Source organism: Hyposmocoma kahamanoa, unplaced genomic scaffold (assembly GCF_003589595.1).
Source record: "Hyposmocoma kahamanoa isolate Upper Pololo Valley unplaced genomic scaffold, ASM358959v1 102, whole genome shotgun sequence".
NCBI lineage: Eukaryota > Metazoa > Arthropoda > Insecta > Lepidoptera > Cosmopterigidae > Hyposmocoma > Hyposmocoma kahamanoa.
Window position 1 is genome coordinate 10,182,367 of NW_020653337.1, and position 21,230 is coordinate 10,203,596.

General features: G+C 40.7%; 1 protein-coding gene across 14 annotated transcripts in view; it reads left to right on the forward strand.

Annotated features, from left to right (window-relative positions):
* The window catches only part of LOC113237481 (protein muscleblind), a 392,439-nt gene that overhangs the window by 361,823 nt on the left and 9,386 nt on the right, over positions 1–21,230 (forward strand). For 10 of the 14 annotated variants that reach the window (XR_003311039.1, XR_003311043.1, XM_026473985.1 and 7 more), the window contains 3 exons: positions 18,777–18,944; positions 19,803–19,886; positions 20,337–20,513. Coding sequence is in view for 11 of the 14 variants with exons in the window: in XM_026473985.1 (XP_026329770.1) it covers positions 18,777–18,944; positions 19,803–19,886; positions 20,337–20,513 (429 nt within the window). In the remaining 3 variants the exon portion in view is untranslated. The remainder of the gene's footprint in view (positions 1–18,776; positions 18,945–19,802; positions 19,887–20,336; positions 20,514–21,230) is intronic. The other 4 variants (XR_003311044.1, XM_026474008.1, XM_026474073.1 and 1 more) reach the window with 1 other exon arrangement.

The following is a 21,230-nucleotide window of genomic DNA, read 5'->3' on the forward strand; positions in this document are numbered from 1 at the left end:
GCGGCGCGAACAATAATGCAGGGGCGACGCCGCGGCGCCGCCTAGCTGTATATGGAGTGCGCATTAATACTCAACTATGTAATAAATGTTATTGTTTGTCATAAACTTTGTTTTATGAAGGTCCACCGCTCGACCCTTAATGTTAACGTTGTTCGGACCTTTAATAAAGTTTAGCTTTCATTTTGATCCCCTCTCTTAAGAATTTGCCACGATAATGTTCGTTATTATTGTAGAGTTTATTCCCGTTAGCGATTATTCAAAAGAAAAAGCAAGATAAGTCAAATCAACGACACTCAATTTGTTCAGCGTAGACACAAAAGAAAATTGTTATTTTGATATTTCGTGAAGATAGTAGATAGGTTGGGAGTCAAAACATTGGAAAAAACTTCACGTCAATGCTAAAGTTGTGCGCATGGCTTTTCAACAATATTTTAGATATTGCAATAAAATTCTGCTGAATACTCCCGTTTGTCATTTGAAAACCAATTTTTTTCAATATTGAAACATGGTATCAAAAAGCCTTGAAAGCATAAGTATCTCAAATTGTATCTTAAGGCAGCAAACACATTTAAAGGGCGTTAGTGTGCGTAAATTTGGTGTGGAATATGTAATCCTAATTTGGATGATGATGCGAACGTGGTGTGTTGCGATGCGAGACAGCGGGGACAGCGTCGAGGGTGGTGGCTGATTTGTATGTAACTCGGCTCCGCGCCGATGCAGGGGGCGGCTCCAAGACGCTCGGCGCAATTTTTCAACGCTTCGGCTTCGTGTTCAGCAAGCCGATGGCGCCGCACTGCAGCCAGAAGCCCCCGCCCGCCCGCCGCACCTGCTCCCGCGCTGCTGCAACTTTAATCCTCCAATCCGCCACCGCACGACCGCGCACCGGCGCGACGCTATATTTCAATTAATTCGGCCATCCATTCCCGACGTGAAACTTCGCACCGCTTAACTCATAGCCCCCGCGTGGTTGCCTCTGCATTGATACCATGTCCAAACACTGTCTACTGGATTTGAGTTTTATAATCCCTTGATATTATTCACGATCACAATGTTCTTAAGGGGCGTTGTCATATTTTGTATCATGAATCTCGATTTGAAAGAGCTTTGTTTTCCATAGTACTTGTTATCTAAATTTTAAAACCCAATTAATTGTGAGTTTTGTTTTGCATATTAATGAGTCGTTTCGCCGAAGTATCGTCGCAGCCTCCACTCGGCCGTAAGTTTTGTGCTGCGCATACGGAGCGGAATAATCGGGCGTACTTTAGGTTCATTTGTCGCACTAGAGTGGGGTCGTCGACGGGGCGACTCGACGGTATGCGAGCGATTGTCGGCTCACACCGGATAATGAACACACTCTGTTATGCTCTGATCTCTCAAAGCTCCACCTCTACCAACTCCTACGATTACATTCCAGCTTTACTCCTCTACATTAAAACGTGACTTGTCTCTACATCGCCTTCTACTTTTAAATTGTACTACAATGAGCAGAATTTAAAGCAGTATTTTTTAACACCGCAATTAAAACTAATTTTATATTAAAAGTACATCAGACGCTTTTATGTACAACATTAAGATGATATATATCGATTCATTACTTATTCTTATTGCGCAGAGTTGCGGGCGGCGAGCGCACGTGTCGACCATACCGCTGAATCAACCCGCCTGGCAACCTCGGTCTCGGTCTGCCGCCGCTAGATGAACTTAATTTGATTCCGATTGTGTTAACCCCACCACTCCTCACTTAATGACCCAAAAGACTCTATTTCGCTGTGGAATCAAATTAGAGGCATAATTCTGGGATGGTAAATTCTACTTCCTACCCTGGCCATTGCTTTAATTGCCTTCACCAAAACAGATGGTGTAATCAACATTACTCTGACGAATTTTACTTCGCTTGTAATAAACAAATTGAATTGCTGTAAGTTCATTAAAAGCATATCCAGTGACAGAGCGACGATTTGTATCTATAGTCATGGCGTGACGAACTCCCACTTCTCCAATATGTTTAGGGTTCGGCACACATTGCTAATTAAACTCGCAAACTACGCAGGTTCGTTCGATTCGACACAGTTGGGTCCGTTTGGCAAAAACCACAAGCAACAATGACGTTACATGTGAAAACAACAGGGCACGCGTAATTAGATAGCTTTTGTATTTGTGTTCACTTGTTCAGCGTTTTTCCAATGAACGGCAGTTCTCGGTGTTTAATTGCAGCCCAAACCGTAACGGACATGACGTTTTCGTCCCACTCGAATGAGCGAACCGCACCTTTAATGAGCAGACCCCGTACCCTGTGCACTGAACCTCTACCCTTTACTGCCAGATATTTACGAAACTTTTCGTTCTGAATTTTTAATTTTTACCTTCTGCTTATTTTTGTGTCGGTATCCCGCAAGTAAAAAGTTTTGTATCCTAATGTGATAACAAAGTTTTATTATTCGAATAGGAAGATCACTCTTTCATCCTGAAATACGTATAAATCCTTTGTAGTCACACAAAGTTAAAGCATTATTTGTTGACAGATTGAACGTTTAAACAACATCGAGTACGTTATTACGTTAGTATGTAATTAAAAGGCTAAAAAATGCTTAGAAATATTAGTTGACCGACAAAAAAGATTATCGTCTCTAATCTATCTCGAGGCACTCGGCACCGCGTGAATAATTCACACTCTCGAAACGAGTTAGCCAAGTCGAATACCGCATGTAATTCCACATTTTCGCACCGGCAGCTTTCCGGGCACTCGCATTAAAGTTTTTGCCCGACCCTGTGCCTTTTCACGGTTAATTTTCCGAATTCAATTCCGCAACTTATTCATTGAAGGGACGTTTTACAAATACCTTGCTTAATTGACATCCAGAAGCTGTTCCAACTCTCTGTCGCGAGGATTAATTATTTGTCTATGCTCGTACTGAAGCGGCAACCATGTCATGATCCTTATTGTTGTCTTAATATCGGGTAACCCGTATATCAGATTTTGTTAACATGTGTGCAGAATATCTAAGCAGTCATTAATTACGACATGTCATTGATATGACAAGATACTGTGCGAATTCGAGCCGCGGGATTCGAGCGTTATAAAATGATAGACGCCACCTGATCCAGAAACAGGACGACGGCGCCTACCGCGGCGCACTACCGCCATTAGCTCGTGGCGTCACGCGGTCGTCATTTGTCACTAATGCTACCAACTTGCCACATCTCTACTTAATAGCACTTGCGACTTCACCACCTTGACTGTTACTGCTCTTGTGGATACATCTCTTGTTATACCCATTATAACCCCAAAACACATAGTATATTAATTTGGCAACATTTATTATTTAGTTCAACTGAAATATACATCCATTGTTCACGTAATTACTTCTATGCTCTCCAACCGCCATGCAGATTGATTGACTTTGATCATTTAATATTCACACGCTTTCAATGCAACATTCGGCGTACGCGTAGCCTTACAGATTTAAATGAAAACGGTACGTCACTGTATTCACCTTTTGAGAAACCATCGACCCGTCGCACTTTGACGGCTTCTAATAAACTCTCAAACGATAAACTTCAGTCGATTGTTGTTGTTCATCGTCGGCGCTCGCGTCTGTGCAAATAATTCGAGGAAAAATCAAGCTTCGACGGTGTCAGTCAAATGTTTTTGCAAGGTAACTCGCTCGTACGGGCGTAACAAAGAGGCCCAGTTCCGAAACAATCAAATTAATTTTCTCTGTTGTTGTTTAATTAGCGCCGACTGTTGGATGGCGGCCGGTGTTTATCATCGGAAACAATCGCACCCCTTCCACACCCGCGCCCTCGACCCTCACCCCTTCAACCAAACCCATTATTATCAGAGTCAAGACTTTACACCGGAGTAACTTTGATTCGTCACTCCCTTCACCAATATTATTATTAGCGACATTGTTGAAGCTAATTGATTTTGACGTAAACAAATCGCGGACTTTACTTACTTTATAATAATTTTGTTTCAGGTAATCCTCAACTTTAGACTCAAATAGTCTGATGGCACATATACGTACAGAGCTGATATCACTCGTGTATCAGCGGACAGGTATGACGCATCCGTGTACGTTGCTGCCTTGCCATAGAGTTCGATTTGCTTAGAAAAAAAAAAGAAATTTAATAGTTTGTGTGAAACCGTAGCAAGTTAATCCGAAGCCATATTTAATTAAATTGTGACTGTGGGTTGACGTCGCCCCGGGGCATTCCGCAGTCTACTACCTTCTCGAGTGGACCGGTTAAAGCGTGTTCTTAATGAAATTTATTTAACATCTTCTCCATTGGATCCTTCGCTACTGGTGAGCATTGAACTTTTCGAATTCGTGCCAAACCTTATTTTTATTTGTGCTATTTTTAAAACTTGCTACTTTGGTTGTTTCTTTAATTTTTTGAGAATTTTTTTGAAATGACTCCACTAGTTTGTTGTGATTTTTAATACACAGATCCGAACACAAACAAAAATTCCTTCGATCCGATGGGACTTATCTTAGCGTTGCTTATATTCTTAATCATTTGTCTTTCTTAGAATGGCCTTAGTATCTCAAATCTAATTCTCCTAATTACGGAAATATTGCTAATTAAATTCTTATGCAAATACTCAACGACTAAGGACCAGTAAAAGTTGAATATAAATACAAGCACTTGAAAGTTAAAAGTCGTAAAATCAATTTGATTTCGAGAATTTTCCTATACTTCTTTTCCTTATTTTTTTCAATTCCGTTCTTTCCTCGATCCTCGTTATAAACTGAGACATTAATGTGTAGCAAAAAAGAAGTTCATTCTAGGAGCGCACGTCGACTCACTCTGGTGCGGCATCTAATCTAATTACCAGAACTCTTGAAAAACTCTCTATTATGGACCGGGTGCAAGCCGTTAGCTCCATTCTTTCCTTCTTAACTTTAGACCGCTCGGTTATACTAATATATTTCAACATTCAATATTTGTACTAATAATATTTCAAATGTTTTTTTTAAATAACCGTTAACCACTTAGCTGATTAGATGTTAACGTGTCAAAGGGTAAATTAAACACTCACAGTCTTACCACAAAAACGTTTAAGCAGTTGTTCACCAGATGTTTAGAAAAAGTTGTACCATAAATTCGCGCCTAACCATTGTTTTGGGATGGACAGCGGTTGGACATTGTTTAAATTTAAACCACTGCCAGATGTTAGTTTAACGCGTGTTTTAGCCATTGCTACAGATCACCAATACTCAAGGGTCATTGCAAGATACCGTTTACTGTTGTGTTTTATTTCTCTTTTCGTTTATTTGTGGTGATTATTATGGATGTCTTCAATTTTATTGATTCTATTGACATGGGCGACGTGGATTATATGGATATGTATCGAGACAGAATACATCGTGAGCGAATTAATCCATTTGAGTATTACGATGAAAAGAAATTTCGGAGAAGGTATAGTTCAATCTTCGGACCATAACATAGTGATTGTAAAGAAAGAAAGAAAGTGAACATGAAAGAAAATTTCGATTTTGTAGAATATAGACGTCCACGAATGCAGAGTTGACAGGTGCCTTCTACATTAATAGGAAATATTGCAAAAAGAAATTTCATACAATAACATTTTTGATATAACAAATTTATTAATAAAATTTGGACACAATTATGCCATTTTTTCATCATTCAACAATAATATTTCAAATTCCTTTCTCTCCAACTTTTTTTTCTTTATTTCTTTTTCCATCATCAATACTTCAGTTAGTAAGTAGCTTGTGTCTTACATCCTAGTGACACAATTCTTTAGTTTGGTATTTTATTTTCAATTTGTACTCCTTCTCCCATAATTTCGGTGTTTTCGGTTCTTTAACTTCATTGTTTGTTTGTAAAATAGTACTTTTTGGGTTAATCTGAAATAAATAGGCAGAGCTTTTTTAAGTATAGTAAATTACGTGCAAACATAAAATAAGATATTTACGAATTACTCTCTCAACTTTGCGTTTTTTACTTCCTCCTTTCTATGGCATGCTTTGTTTTTGTGCCATATTGTTAATAAGACGTTTGGGTAGTAGTTTACGTGCCATTCCGGAATATTTACGAATTATTATTTCAAATGCCGAAATAAAAATCTGTAGCTAAAAAATAGTACAGCTGCATTAGCTCCTCATCATTTATTTAGTAACAAATACTTATTCAACAAATGCTGGTTTATCTATTTGTTCAACTGAGTGCTAATTGAACAAAAGAGAACCGAGAGCTAATTACAACTTACTAGAATCCGTAGCAATATTTAACTATTTATGATGTCGTCTTAGAGTGCATTGATACGCAATTTCTATGTATTTTATCAGGGCGAAATTTTCCAAAAGGGAACTTACTTTCATAATTTCGTGGTATTTAATTCCCATGTGTAGGATGACACTACAAAATTTTTCGTCTTGAATCGAGTTATCACCACACTGGCGTTTTTATCCAGTTTTGATACTATTTACCGATTTAAATACGAAACGCACGAGAAAAGGCGAAAGTTTTTTAAAAGAAACCAACGATCACTAACATTACACGCAATATCAGTCCTCTCTTAGGTTCAGGTAAAAACTACGTTCCGTTACGCTTTACCCATTAACAAAACAGGCTATGAGGTAAAATAAAAAAAATACATTTTAACAAATTCTTGCATTGTATTGTACAACTTGCAAATTATTTTATATTATTTTATGACAATACATTGCTAGTTATATATATAGATAAAATTATTAATAAACCACTGTTGGATCTGCGTAAAATAGAAAAGATGGGGACAAACGGCGAATGACTGAATGAATGAATTCTAGTGCTGCCATAGATGAATATTATTTCTGTGTTTATACTTTGTCTACAAAGACTGGCGTTAAACATGGTTTTGTGGTACGACACGTTAAACACTGTTTTAAACAATGTTTAAAGACTTAGTCACTGACTAAGTAAACGCATGTTAAAACGGTGATTATTAAATCTTTTGTAGTAAGACTGTGGATCAATATCTCATCATCATCATTCTCAGCCTGATTTCACCCACTCCTGTGCTAGCCGCATCCATTGACGCCCCGTGACGTGTATTATGTCGTCGAGCCATCTTGCAACTAGGCGTCCGAGACTTCTTTTGCCCATCCTCGGCCACCAATCAGTCGACGTCTTGCTCCACCTCTCATTATCTTGCCTTGCTATGTGCCCCGCCCAACCCCATTTGAGTTCCATGATTCGAGTCCAGCATCCTGGACTTTCGTCCGTCGTCGGATCTCAATGTTCGGAACTCGGTCTACAAGGCTGATACCGAGCATCGTGCGCTCCATAGCCCTCTGTGCAACTCTCAACCTATATGCTGTCTCCTGCGTGAGATTGCATGTCTCGGCACCAGACGTCATGGTGGGCAGAACACATTGATTAACTCAGTACTTGTGTTAAAAAAACTGACTTCAAAAGTCATTCATCCCCTAGTTTTCCACCCTTAGAGGTGGAATATTTTCTTCAAATTTAAATGGGACCTCTACTGAGGTACCCTCTTTTGAACAAAAAAGAATCATCAAAATCGGTTCACAAATGCCGACGGAGTTATGGTGTAACATACACCCAAAAAAAAACCTTACAGTCGAATTGAAAACTTCCTCGTTTTTTTCAGATATTGTGGAACCTTGCTGATTTAAATCAGACAATATCTCATACGAAATGAAATGTTCGTGTAGTGGAAGTTTATTCATTAGTATTTTAATTTTTCACTTCACATGTCTTATATATTTAATGAAACTTTCCGTCGCTTTCAGTGTAAGAAGTTCATTTTCAATTCCTACAGACTCAACTTTTCAACAAATAAGTTATCGAGACCCTTTTCAAACTGTAACTGAATGCATGTTTAAGCTTATTTTAGACCTATTAACGAATTTGTTACAAAAATTTAATTCTTAGGGCGGGCAAAAGGGATTATTTTGAGAGCACGACCCGTAACTGACCCGTGCCTCTGACCTCGGCGCGATGATCCACTCCCTTCACTCGACTAACCTGTTTAACGAGATCGCGCGATAAACACCCCACTTACTCCAATATTTATATGCCACTACCAGCTCACTCAAATTAATTTTTACACTGTTGTAAACGCATAATCACTAAATTTACACAAAAAAAAACGATAAACAAGAACACGACCAAGGCGGCGGCGGCGGCGGTGCGCGTAAAAGCTTCTAACCGACAATGATGTGAAATTTTTGTAATTTTCTTTGTTTTTTTTAACATTTCAATCCCTACAAACACCGTAAAGCTCCTCGCCTAAATAAACAAAGTCACATTATATGACTTTTTAGAAACATGGTAACTGATACGAAAAACGTTAATAAGTCTTTACGTTATTCATATCTTTTCATATTTGAAGCATCCAACGGACAAAGGCTGGAAATGACAGGAAATGACTGTTTATTTATATAATTTTAACTCTCAAATAATTGTAGTATCAAATCTAGGAAATTACGTCAATTTGCAAAATATGTAAATGCTTTCAGAGGCGACCGCGAGCGTTCAGTAGGCGAACGAGCGGGAAAATCGTTTAATTATACGAATTTGAACTGTAATGCCTTGAATGTAGAGCACTTGAGGGTGAGTGTTTGTGGGGCATGGTGCAAAGTAACGTACGGCCGGTGTATTTCGTCGGCGGACTAAACGGCTGAGCTCCAGGCTCGTATTTGTAACACGGAGCGTTATTAATAGCCGCGATAGCGAGGTAGCCCGCGGCGGAGCACGATATTTGGGAAATCCGGATTTGCATAGGATAATGGGGAGCAGGGCAGTGCAGCTTGCAATGTGCTGCTTACTTCCCGCGCACTCTGCTTACGATCTAACAACTTTGAGCAACCGCAGTTTCGTCCAAACTTTCATTTTAAAAAAATGTGTGCTCTTTTCTTGTATTTTCATTATCCTCTTGTTTTAAAGTGGGGTTTTTTTCACATCTTTTTTTTAAGTCATAGATAAGGCATATGGAATAATGCATAGTATTGTAGTAATCGTTTATTTTACTCTTCTTTATTTTCTCTCTTTCTTCTTTATCTTCTTTATTACTCTTCGTATATTGGATCTAACATTATCCAGCAGCATTCTATTTATCCTACGTCATCCATTCTTTAACCCTATTTCAATTCTTACGACCCCTACAATTCAGCCTGTTAATGCACCTTAAACTCTTCATTAGGAAGGACTTAACAATTCTGCAGTACTCGACCCTTTCGTTGTCGCTGTAAATTTTAAAACTTTCTGACATCTTTAATTACAAACGTTAATTACAACCGATCGGACATCCAACTTGGCTTATCTATTTTTAGACGGACTTTATAACAGTAATAATGCACTCTCAAATTAAGAACAACTATTGACAAAATTGTCCTACAAGAGTCAGCTTATAATCAAATACGTTGGTTTTGGCGTATGATATTTTTTATTTTATTTTATGAACATTTTACAACGTATACTACGATAACAATTAGTTGACGTCGTGACTCGAATGACTTGTTATTTCATCATTCCGGGTTAGCTGTGCGAAACACTTTCATGTACATAATCTATTTTTAAGGCAATAAGGATGGATAGCAGTTAACAAACGTACCACTTGCGTATGTGTATCGAATATCAACGTGGAATATTATGCAAATCGAGAAACGATCTGCAATTTGCAAACTAATCATAACTCACAGCTAATTTGATTTTATTAACTCGACGACTAGTTAAGTTATCTAACTCTAGTTGAGTCATTGTTATACACTGTTAGTATCTTCGTAATAAACTTGTCTGTTTCTCTAATAATTATGTTTATGTACGATAATTCACCTTAGAATTCGTAACGAGTCATAGTAATTAGTGTTTATATTATAGATACCGGGATACTAAGTATTAAGTGGTTTGTATGTCCCTGAATTTTTCTTGTAGGCTACTATTTATTATATCATCGCCATTTCACAGACAATGACGTAAATCTTTGCCAATAATCGTTTTAAACTCCATTACAATTTCATATTAGAAACCGGAATAAAATAAAAAGAGTTAACTAGTAAATTGACTAATCCAGTGCACGAATCCTTAGGAACATACTAGAGACTTAACAATTTTTTACGGCTGTAAATAACGCATATCAGTTCTCGCTGAAACAACAATTATCAATGCAGGTTAAAATAGAAAAACGATAGTGATAATGGGTAGGAGGTCCGAAACTGGGCGAGGTAGGGGTTTGAGGATGGGGGCCGGTCGCGTGCCTGATGTATGCGCCGCCGCCACGACGCCAGACCCGCCGGCGCCGCGACGCCGCCCCACAATGCAGATATCGTGCATTTCGTACCATTACCAGTCGCGGCTCGGGCGCCTTCACCGTTTACGGCCACGCAAATCTGAAAATACTGCGCCATATTTGCTGTTTCGTTGCCTAGCAACCATGGTATAAAATTGACCTTGAGCTGATTGCTGCAGTGGTCTTCTATAACTCATACCTTTTTGAAAACTTTTCAAAACATTAACGTAATTAGAAATTAAACAATTTTTTTCGGAAGTATATTCGGCTAACTACCATGACCATGAGACCTATAAAGGGCCCGAAATGTTGGTTTGTTTGAAAAAACAAAAATACGTAATTTAGATTTTAAAAAAGTTTTTTTCATTTGTAGTATTCTCGAAAGCAAAGAACTCGATACTAACGTAATTTCCAACTAACTTCAGTTTGATATAACTTCTTTGATATAATTCTACAGATTGTAACTGAACGCCGTACCTATCATTCGAAATTCACTTCTTTTCTCGCCTCTTTTTACCAAAATCTACTAAGACTTACTATCTTGAGAACTGGCGACCTTAATAATCCAAAATCGTAAATAAGAGCCCGGAAGCCGCCAACAAGCCGACTGCGGTCGTAATCGATCCACTCGGTAAGTCCGTACATTTTCCAAATCTACGCCACCAGTGGGCGTCCTTTGATTGATGCCCCGCGTAATGACGCGGGAAACTATTTCCTTAGTATTTCCTTCACTCAATAAAACATCGAATATGCTTATTTATGTGTCCGCGTCAGTTTATTTGGGGCTTTGTCAATGCGGCCCGTAGTGCCGACTACACTCCAAAGACCGTCATTTGTCAAGATTATGGCTGTTTGGGGATTGAGATATGAAAAGCGGTTATTGTTTTGAATATTTCCCTTTTTATGTAGCGCTCTGTTTCTGGGGCCCATGATTCTTAAATATAAAGCCTCATTATATTTCGTAAATATGATTCATTACTTTACCTTAATCTCAATCAAAATAAGTTGCGCCGTTCAAATAAGTAGACTCAATAAACAGAACATTGTTTGGTTCGTGCGATAGGCACATTGTGCATCTTTCATCTCATTCGGAGTACTAAGTAAATTAGTTTCTGCTTGAGACTGCCTACGCTAAAAAGTAACCTTTGACCGTACGTACAATTACCACGTATGAAACTCGTCAGTCACGGCTTGGCGCCGAGTGGCAATTACGGTATTTCATCCTCAATAAAAGCGCACTCAGGCGCCGCTAACGCCGGAGAAAGCTCCCCGTCGTCTATAAAGCTAATGTGGACATGTAAAGATTTAAATGACGAGTCGGGGCGAGCCCTAGCGGTCAGCTCCACTCCTTTCAACTACTGAAACAGGGCCCACTGTTCTACCAGAGCAAATATCTTGGATTGAATGTACTACTTATTTAGCCCCTTAAAGCGTTAAAACCTGATTACGGTCAATCGACATAAAATCCGAAAATATAAAAGAACGCGAATACGTTGAGAAAATAAGTTCAGAGTTCTTCTAAAATTAGCATACATTAATATCTTTCACCAGCAAATAGGCAAACAAAAATATAACAACAAAGCTACCGATATTTACATTTATGTGTAGACTGCGAATAACGGCAGTCGTATTGCGTGAGAGCAAACATTTTGGCGATTAATCTGGGAATACTAAGCTATATCGGGGCGCTGGAGGCGGCACATTTATTTTATGTGCCGGCAATGTTACATACGCCATAAAAGTCGTTAGGACGGCGTAACGTCTCGCCGGCGTCTTGCCCGGTTTAATTATACCTAGATAATGCGGCGCCGACTGCGCCCCAGCTTAGCGCCCTTGCTCCTTGCGCCCCTCGCTGTGCCCCAATTGTCGCACAGCGCCCAGTGTCGGCCTCCAACATTAACCTAACACGCGGCAATAACATTCCGCCACTCTTCCTAATGTACCGACCGGGCGTCCACAATATTGTATACTCTACGTATATTACCCACGTTTGCACCATAAAAAGGTAACATAACGCGAATAAACTTCGGTCTTTTCATCATAAATCAATGCGGTAAATTACTCAGCGATGTTTAGGAAATTGATTTATGCTAATGTGTTTAGTAACTCCTTGGGTCTTAAAGAGCGTCGGGTGAGCGTCATCATATGTGTTGTCCATCGAAGTTCGTTTACTTCAAAGATTTCATTTGCGCGGAATCGGGTCTTGATAAAATTAATTCACTGCGAAAGAGTTGGAACTTGGGCTTCCTATTTACACTTCAAATGTTTTTGATACGGTTTCATTTACACAAAATCCAATGACATATAATTTTACGCCGATTATATTCTTTTAAACCGACTTTAAAAAAGGAGGAGGTTCTCAATTCGACTGTTTTTTTTTGTATTTATATTACGCGATAACTCCGGTATTTGTGAACCGATTTTCATGATTATTTCTTTGTTGGAAAGAGGGTACCTCCATAGTGGTCCCATTTCATTTTCAAGAAAATCATCCACCTCTAAGGGTGGCTGTTCACGCATGAAGATTCATTTTTATAAATAGCGCCTAAATTTCATTATAAGGAGCAATTATTTTAATGGTGATTTTGCTGTTCTCCAATTCAAGGTGTTTTTTTTTCTCTTAATATACTTTGAGTAGTGAGAACCGATTTTTATTATCTCCGGTGTCAATTCCTGTATAGTGGCGAACTAGGGGATATTTCAATAAAACTTGGCAAATAGACGTAATTCCACTACTTTTGAGGTCGTTTTTTTTAGTGCTCTGTACTGATTAATTTATTTTATTTAATCATATATTTTAAGTACCTTCTATAATTTGTAAGTCATGTTTGTACATATTTCTAAGTTGTTTAATAATGCTTGCAGTCACAAGAGCTAAAATATTGTAATAACAATCAACATAAGCATCCGCGACTCTCGACGTGGTGAAATTAGACAATAGGCGTAATATGTATACGGCTACGCTAGTTGGACAAGACCAGAACGCAACAGCAAGTAACGAGCACCTCTCGGGCGTAGATGAAGATTTATCACACCCGCCGGAGCTGAGACTACAAGTTCGCGCATTAAACGACTCCGGGATATTAGCCGCCTGCAAGATGCCGCCCGAGATCATAATTAAGTGCCGCCCAATTTATCGGTCCAACCCGTACGCCTCGAAAACTCCTCTTAAACTTCCCTTATCGAACGTACTAAAGGCTCTTTATTTAGTAGTTAGGCCGTTTCGCAGTTATCGCCTTTTATCTTCGGCCGTGATGTTGTTTACAAAGACCCCTCTTTTTACGATTTAATAAAAATGGTGCCAGGTTCCAATGTCGCTGGATGTATAATTGAAACTTTTGTATAGTGGGCTAACTTTTGCCTTTTATTGCCTTCGCCGTATCATTTGAAGTAAACAGAAGGCCTATTTAATCTTCCAGACTCCTCGCACGAGGGATTCTCTATCCACTATAAGAGCTCGATGTCGTATAAGGTTTTTTTATTGGTTTGAACACAATACTGGTGCGAAAACATTGTAGAATGTATTATAAAGGTTAATATGCTGTGTGCAATAACAGGTAAATGGCGCCGAAATCAAAGTGATAAATTAAATACGTTCTACCTGGATAATGAAGTGAACAAATCGGTGAAGTGAACCGAATGGTAGAGGAGCAAGTCAAAGTAAGTCGGGCGAGACGTCAGGAGCGCTCCAGCTGCTTAGACTAATTACTGCAGCAGCACGGCTAAACTGGTTAGACGTCCTGAGTGACATCGCCGTCGCTCCAGATCGTTATACACCCTCGCTGCTCTCATTTGCCGCTTATTTCATGTGAAACAAGTTTTCAGGATTTTTATGTTAATATGAAACAATTAGAGATATTTATACCTAGCTGTGGACTTTTCAAACAAAGCACTTTGCAAACTATAAAAATATAACGTCCATTCCAGTTCAGTTTTGTCATAAAACATAAATTAAACACTAAAAATTGAAATGTTTGACTGTCACTTGTCTGACATGTTTTCTGGTAATAGCAGCATACAGAGCATAGGTATTAAATTATGTTGAGTGCAGTGAATGTCCGTCATTCGTATCTTTTCATATAATTTACATTTAATACGACTGGAATCTTCTTCACATAATTACTTTTCAGCGAGTGTTAGAATGTTAGCGGCAACAAGAATAGCACTTTGAGTGTAACAGGAGTTGCTCAGACGTTTCGTACGTGAGAGCGTTCACTGACCTAATGATTCCTCCCCCCCCCCCCCCCCCCACGTCAGTAAAACAGGCAATTTACGCGAGCCTATAAGTAACAAGTTTCATTAAGGCTGTTACAAAGTGGCGCAGGCGTTCTTAAAGCGAATGGCCCTCGAGCTTGCAGCCTTCATAACGGCCGCACGAGGCGACTGAGGCGCCGCGCGCAATTTAATGAAACACCTGGAGAGGTCGTGCCCGCTTCCGTTGCATTAATCTCGTGCCCCTCGGCTCCTGCTGCCTTGGCCGTTTTATTACTAACTACACTATGCACTGCATTAAGTCACATCCTTGGACACGCTTATAATGCCACTCAAGCGATTTTGGATTGTACATTTCCACTAAAACTACTGTTAATTGCTGTAAAGTTTATCAAAGACTATCCTGATATACAATTTGTTTATCAACATTAGAATTCCAATACGAAAATGTGCGACTAAAATAATACAAAAGCCGGGATAAACAATGACTGACCGCCCAACGCCCTCCTCGGGCACCGGCAAAATTGGCCGAGATAACTCTGTACACGAATGCATATTTTAGCGTTAAGCTACGGGCACAGCGGTGCAAACTTGTTGGAAACTTCACCCGTGTGAATAATTCTTACTTTAAGCCTTTTGCAAAGGAAAGCACGTTGTTTTCCTTTTAGGGTGTCCATTAAATGTGAGCAGTGACGTAAGTAGATGGTTGCCTGCTACGAAATATTTTTGTTATTTTTATTTTAATGCAATTGTTGTAGAGTTGTCAGACCGAGTGCGTGTAGGCGTGTTAGACGTTACGTCAGCGAAGCGCAGGGCGCCAGTAGCGCCGCCCAGAGGCCGTTTTAAAAAAGTGCGCGGGTAGCGCGAGCCCGACGCGTAAACACGCGCCCCTCTCGCGTCCCTCTCGCGTGACGCCTCATTAGCCACTCCCCTGCGCCTCTATAAATCATTTTAAATTCAAATTCTACTTACTTTTAGAATTGACTTTGCTTACCTAATTCCCTTCCCAGTCACAAAATTTTGCAAATTAGATTTCACCTTTTCCTCGCTTTGACTTGTCAGAAAAAATTATTTGCGGCATCCAGGACCGGATCTTGGCCTGTGATCGTGTTACCTGCTTCTAATGTGCGATCGAACCTGAGACCCTTTGAATAATCTACTCCATCGGGACATCCTTATTCGAATACTTTATTCAGCTACTTCCTTCATCTGTACTACTCATGCATGAATATGAGAATTCTTCCAAATTACCTTTTGTTTTATTTTTTATCTATATTCTCAACTACCTGTTTATTTGGTTCTTATGTACTAATATACTTCTCAGAGACGTTGTTAACTGTGAAAACAAGATAAATACCCTGAATTGTTTTGTTTTTGTACGTAAATACATTAACATTGTTCTTGACATCTGCGAGAGTCGAATCACACAAGCAACACAATGCAAATCAAAGTGTCGAATAGGCAAGATAGTAAAGTGGCAGCTGGGCGGGCGGCGAGTGGTCCGGCCACGTGGCTCGCAGCCCTACTCGGCGTAAGAGTTGGCACGTCTCACCGGTCGGTTCTATTCTTGGCTGTCCCTGTTAGACAAATATTTTTGGCACCCACTTTCGTGCGTACAAGTGGGCTTTGGGCTGTTTCGTGACGGGAGCATGTCATTCATCGGCTCGTTAGCTCGTTGTTTTCTTCGTGTGTCGATTTGTCCCGACACGCGCTGATTCGGCCAATAGTAAAATAGACGACGAGAGGCGTGCGCGTGCGGCCGGCTGCGCTCCGACGACGACGGCGTGTCGCCAATCCATCAATCGTGATCGAACGTTCTTATCGATTAACGACCGCTCGACGCGCCCGACACGCATTCTTAACATCCTGTTTGGCTCGTCGAGCATTTTGATGAACACTCCTAATTATTGTGATCTTTTTAATGAATTCCTTTATGTGTTCTGTATGTGTCAATGTTCTGTATTTTGGTACTTTTGGCTACAGATATATTGCGTTAGCCACACAATTAGTAATCGGTTTGTCGTTGCTAGCGACGATGCAGTAACAAGGGAGTTGGCGCGTGCCGACTGGCTGCGGACGACGTTGCACTCGAGGGCTGTTCGTTATACACGTCACAGTTGGAAAGTGCACTTGTTCGCTTTACAGTACTCACCTTAACTAGTCACAATCAAGTCTGTTCATTGATGTCATTTTTTGTCTAATGTGGAGATGGTGGCGGTGCCATTTCAAAACTGCACTTTAAAACTCAATCTGCATTATACCACTGAAAGTATCCTCATTATTACCCTTTAAAGGACCTACACCTAGACGGTTATAGCTTTTTTAAATCGCTATGTTCAGGTTGGCAACGATAGCAAGAAACTGAATAAAGGCTTAACCCCTTATTGTATTGCAAGTGCGCATTGTTGTGTCATAAAGGACATAGCTATAGGGCAACGCGGTCGGTTTGCTCCTCCACTATCACAAAAATGTTATTAGTTTTGGGGAGGTTATTGCCCACCCTCGCCGACCCTCGCCTGCCCTCTTCCCGAACAAATAAGGCGTATTGAAACCTCCTGCAGATTTGTTTTAATCCTTATCTATCACGGATGATCTTTCAAAATACTATGTTGCTAATAACATCTTTTTCTTATCTACTAAAACGTGAAAAATCCACAATCTTTAACGGGAAATTAAGTGTTACCGTAATAATGTGTATAGAAATGCGCGAATGATCGCCATTCATCGTGTTGGAATCGATAGAGGCTATCGAAGAGCAATTAATGTATCGTAATGTGTGCGCCGGGAGCTCAGCCAGAGCGGGCCATTCGTCTCTGGCGACGCGGCCATTTGTATCCGCGCGGGCATCCGTCACGCTAATCGCTGCAATACACCTGCATGTGCCGCGTCTCCTGTCGTCCGCTTACCAGCCTATTGCACTACTCTAGCACAGTAGAAACAAATTAATATGTCCCAAATTGTACACTTCGGCTTAAACATGGCTATTGCTATATTTTATCCTTCTATAGTTCATAATGTAGACGAATTCTGAACAAATGTCATCGCCTTGCCTTTGTTTAAAGTTTGTTTCTAAATTTGTAACTGTAGTTAATAACAGGCAAAGCAAATCCGTCCTATCCCAATAAATAGGAGTTTAATATCTCGGTTTTCTCTCTCAAGCTATCTCGGCGACGAAATTTGATCACCCATTCAAATTCACGAACGGGGTAGCTAGGAATCGAAACTCAGTTGAAGTAGACGGCGTGGAGTAACAGGAAATAATAACTTTATCCTGGGTTTAAACTGTGAGAGGACCGTCCAACTAACATTATGCCTGCCAGTAACAAGTTAATCTAAATGCAGCCGACTGCTTCCACTATCTATTTGCACGCATCGCCGAAGTTTAATAACTGAGAAAATTTGGGACACGACTGGATTTGATTTCGCTCGAAGCTAAAGATGAACACATCCACTATGTTACGCGAACACCGTACATCATTTACACAGTAATGCTTTTTAGAATAAAGTCTTTCTTAAACAATAAACAAAATATGAGAAAAGTTATCCAGTAAATAACTGTAAGCTTTTACCCAGACGTTATCAGTAAGCGAATCACCAGTAGAGCGCTGAATATTCAAGCGGCGTCTGTTTGTATACCTATTTTCTTTGAAACTGCGATAAGCGCTTTTCCGTTTTTTTGGCTGAATAAAATATGGCGCAGGAGGCTCGGTTCGCGACGATAAAACGTCCGTGAAGCTCTTCCCGTCACGTAGTGAGACAGTTAATTACGCGGATGTAAATAAATCATCATAGACGGGTGCGGCGGAGGGCTTCGATTCCGAAAGGCAATTATCTCGCGCCTCATTGACGCCGAAAATGAGCAGAGCGAAGCCTGCCCAGACTCTCGACGCCTCGAAATATTTGACACCGTCTAAGACGCGGTTATAAGGAAAAATCGAGTGGAGGATTTCTGGTGGCTACGTGCCCGGCTCACAGCAATTGTGATGCATGGAGGGATTTCCGCACATTTGCCCGATATTGAGCCGCAACCGCGGCCGCCCGCCGCCCCGTTTCACATATTGCTTATCGGAATGCTATCGAATAAGGTCCGCAGTTTTCGTCTATTCTGAAAGCCCAGAAGTGTCACTTACCTGGGGCGCGTTACTCTTATCTTTTTCATTTTCCGCGCATGTGTCAAAAATAGCCTATTCAATATAATGCCTTCGAACATTATGTTTTCGGGCGTCAAATGAAATATTGTACTTCAAACGAGTACCTTTTCTTTATATCTCAATAATATGTTCATTGTTGACTTTTCCAGGGTCGGTGTAACCGCGAGAAGCCACCCTGCAAGTACTTCCACCCTCCGCAGCACCTCAAGGACCAGCTGCTCATCAACGGTCGGAATCACCTAGCACTCAAGAACGCTTTAATGCAGCAGATGGGTCTTACACCAGGGCAGGTTATGCCCGGCCAAGTCCCTGCAGTGGTGAGTGTCTCATATCCTTTATAACCTGTGTCTTCCATAAAATGCTTTGAGCGATCGGTCCTCAATACGTAAGTAAATTTGTGCACGCCACAATGCTTTCGGTGTCTTCGCTATCTTGTACTTTGCGTTCGTATTTGTAAAAAACACGTAGACTTTTATGTACTTATACATAATTATGTGTTTAAGCTGTGCCTAATACGAAAACGACATTTAAATTGTAACTTGTATGTGCTTTGAAAAGATATTACTACTTAAGTAAATTAACTCAATTCCCAGTATAAAAGTTGTCTTGAAAACTTACTCATGTACCTATATGCGTGGAAAGTTAATAGTAATTTGCTTTCTATAAAAGCGCCCCGTGCTGCATGAAGTTTAATTTAAAGTTTAACGAATACGTGAAGACGTAGTAATACTTAATCAAAACCGGGAAAGTAGTTTTGTGTTATTTTTAAACATGGTTTACCTTCAGGCGCAACTTAAACTTATGGTGGCCGATCGCTCTTCTTGCTTGAGCATGTTTGTAAATTTTCTTCCTTAAGTGGCATGACTACTCTTCAAACTTACTCACATGGTTATGAACTGGGTACAAGTGGTATATTATGCAGATTTATTTACCGGAACATTATCTTTCTACACCGTATACACTGTCGCTAACTCGGCGACCGTCCCTCCTCGATGTTCCTCCTTGCACTTCTACAGTTGTTGAGTTGATGTGCACCGACTACCGCTGGCATGCACCGGAGTTCACACTCTAGTCTAGTCTCGAGTAGCGTCGAGAGACATGATCGGGCTTGGAGTGAGGTCGAGGCGGGCGGGCGCGCGCACGATGAGTAGCGTGTTGTGTGGTTTTGTGTCGAGGTGGGCGGCGTGAGCGGCGCGGGTGCGGCCGCGAGTCACCTAGCCGCTCTGGACCCGATCAGTCTCGCCCTGCTCGCCCCGCAGGTACGCCGCCGCCGGCCGCGTCGCACCACCATTCACCCCTTTCTGCTCTCTCCTCTTTACCGCACTTTGTCCAAAATCCTCACGTAACACGAGTTTCGTATTCCCGTTTCCCCAGTTCCCGACCAACCCTCGTCTTTTAGCTACTCCTGGTGGTGGCCGGTGGGTAGCTTGACCGGACTTACCGTATGCTTATTTAATATTTCGATTCGTTTGTTATTGCACGCGAATGCTTGTTTGGCTAACGATACTATACAATTTTAATTTGGTATTGGGTATTTTTACGCTAAAGCTTTTAAGTTTGTATTAAGTATTTGTTACTACTATTGTGCTTGCAGATTTCTAGGCCTTCCGAGGTGCTTGAAAGTATTTAGTGATTGAAAATGGAGTCATACGCGGTACTAAGATGGATTTGACAAAATGTGAGCTAATATTTTGTTGTTTGTGACACAGGCGACATCGCCATATCTATCGGGTGTCCCGGGCGTGGGTTCAACGTACGCGCAGTACTATGCGCCGCAGCTGGTGCCAGCCATGTTGGGCCACGACCACGCCGCTGCCGCGTCGCCACTTGGTGTCATGCAGCAGCCTGTGTTGCAACAAAAGCTACCTCGCACTGACCGCCTCGAGGTGAGAACACGATTTTTCAAATTTACCTTCGCTAACATCAGAGTAGAAGCTTCCCGATGTTGCCTAATACTACGGGGGCCTATTTTACAGTTTCATGATCAACATATTTTCTATAGAACTATTACAGTAGTAACGTTAAGTTAAAGAGACTAATGTAACAGCCATTAATATGAAGGTGTTGTCGGTCTCGGATGCCATATTTGGCGCAAGAGACGCCCGTCACACCCGACCCCTGTTTCGCGTGGGCGCACTGACCCGGTGAGCTTGCGCGTGTGCTTCGCGAGCAGCACTCGCTTACTATGGTGAAGGATCTATACTATTGGCGCAATCACAAGGCCATAGGGTTGGATCGGAAAATAATAGTTGTTCTTATATATTTGGACTGCTAGCATGGTGGCATTGCGCCCATGGTGTAGTGGCGCCACTTGCTTAACAGTCGTTAATCAATCCTCAAACAAAGAAAATACACTCTCTGACTACTTTGTTTCGATAAAAAAGTAATCAACCGAGGCGACGGATGCGTGATTGAGTTAAACGTGAAATTGGAAATTTGTTGTTTATGTCGTGGGCCTAAAGCGGCGTCCGGTCGAAAAAGTTGAATATATTGTACTTAATTGTCTAAATTACAACAAAATTCGTTGTTAAATCATTTCTTTTTTCATTCTGTCTTTCGAAACTATCACTAAGTGGGTTCGCGCGTTAATGTCTAGTCAGCAA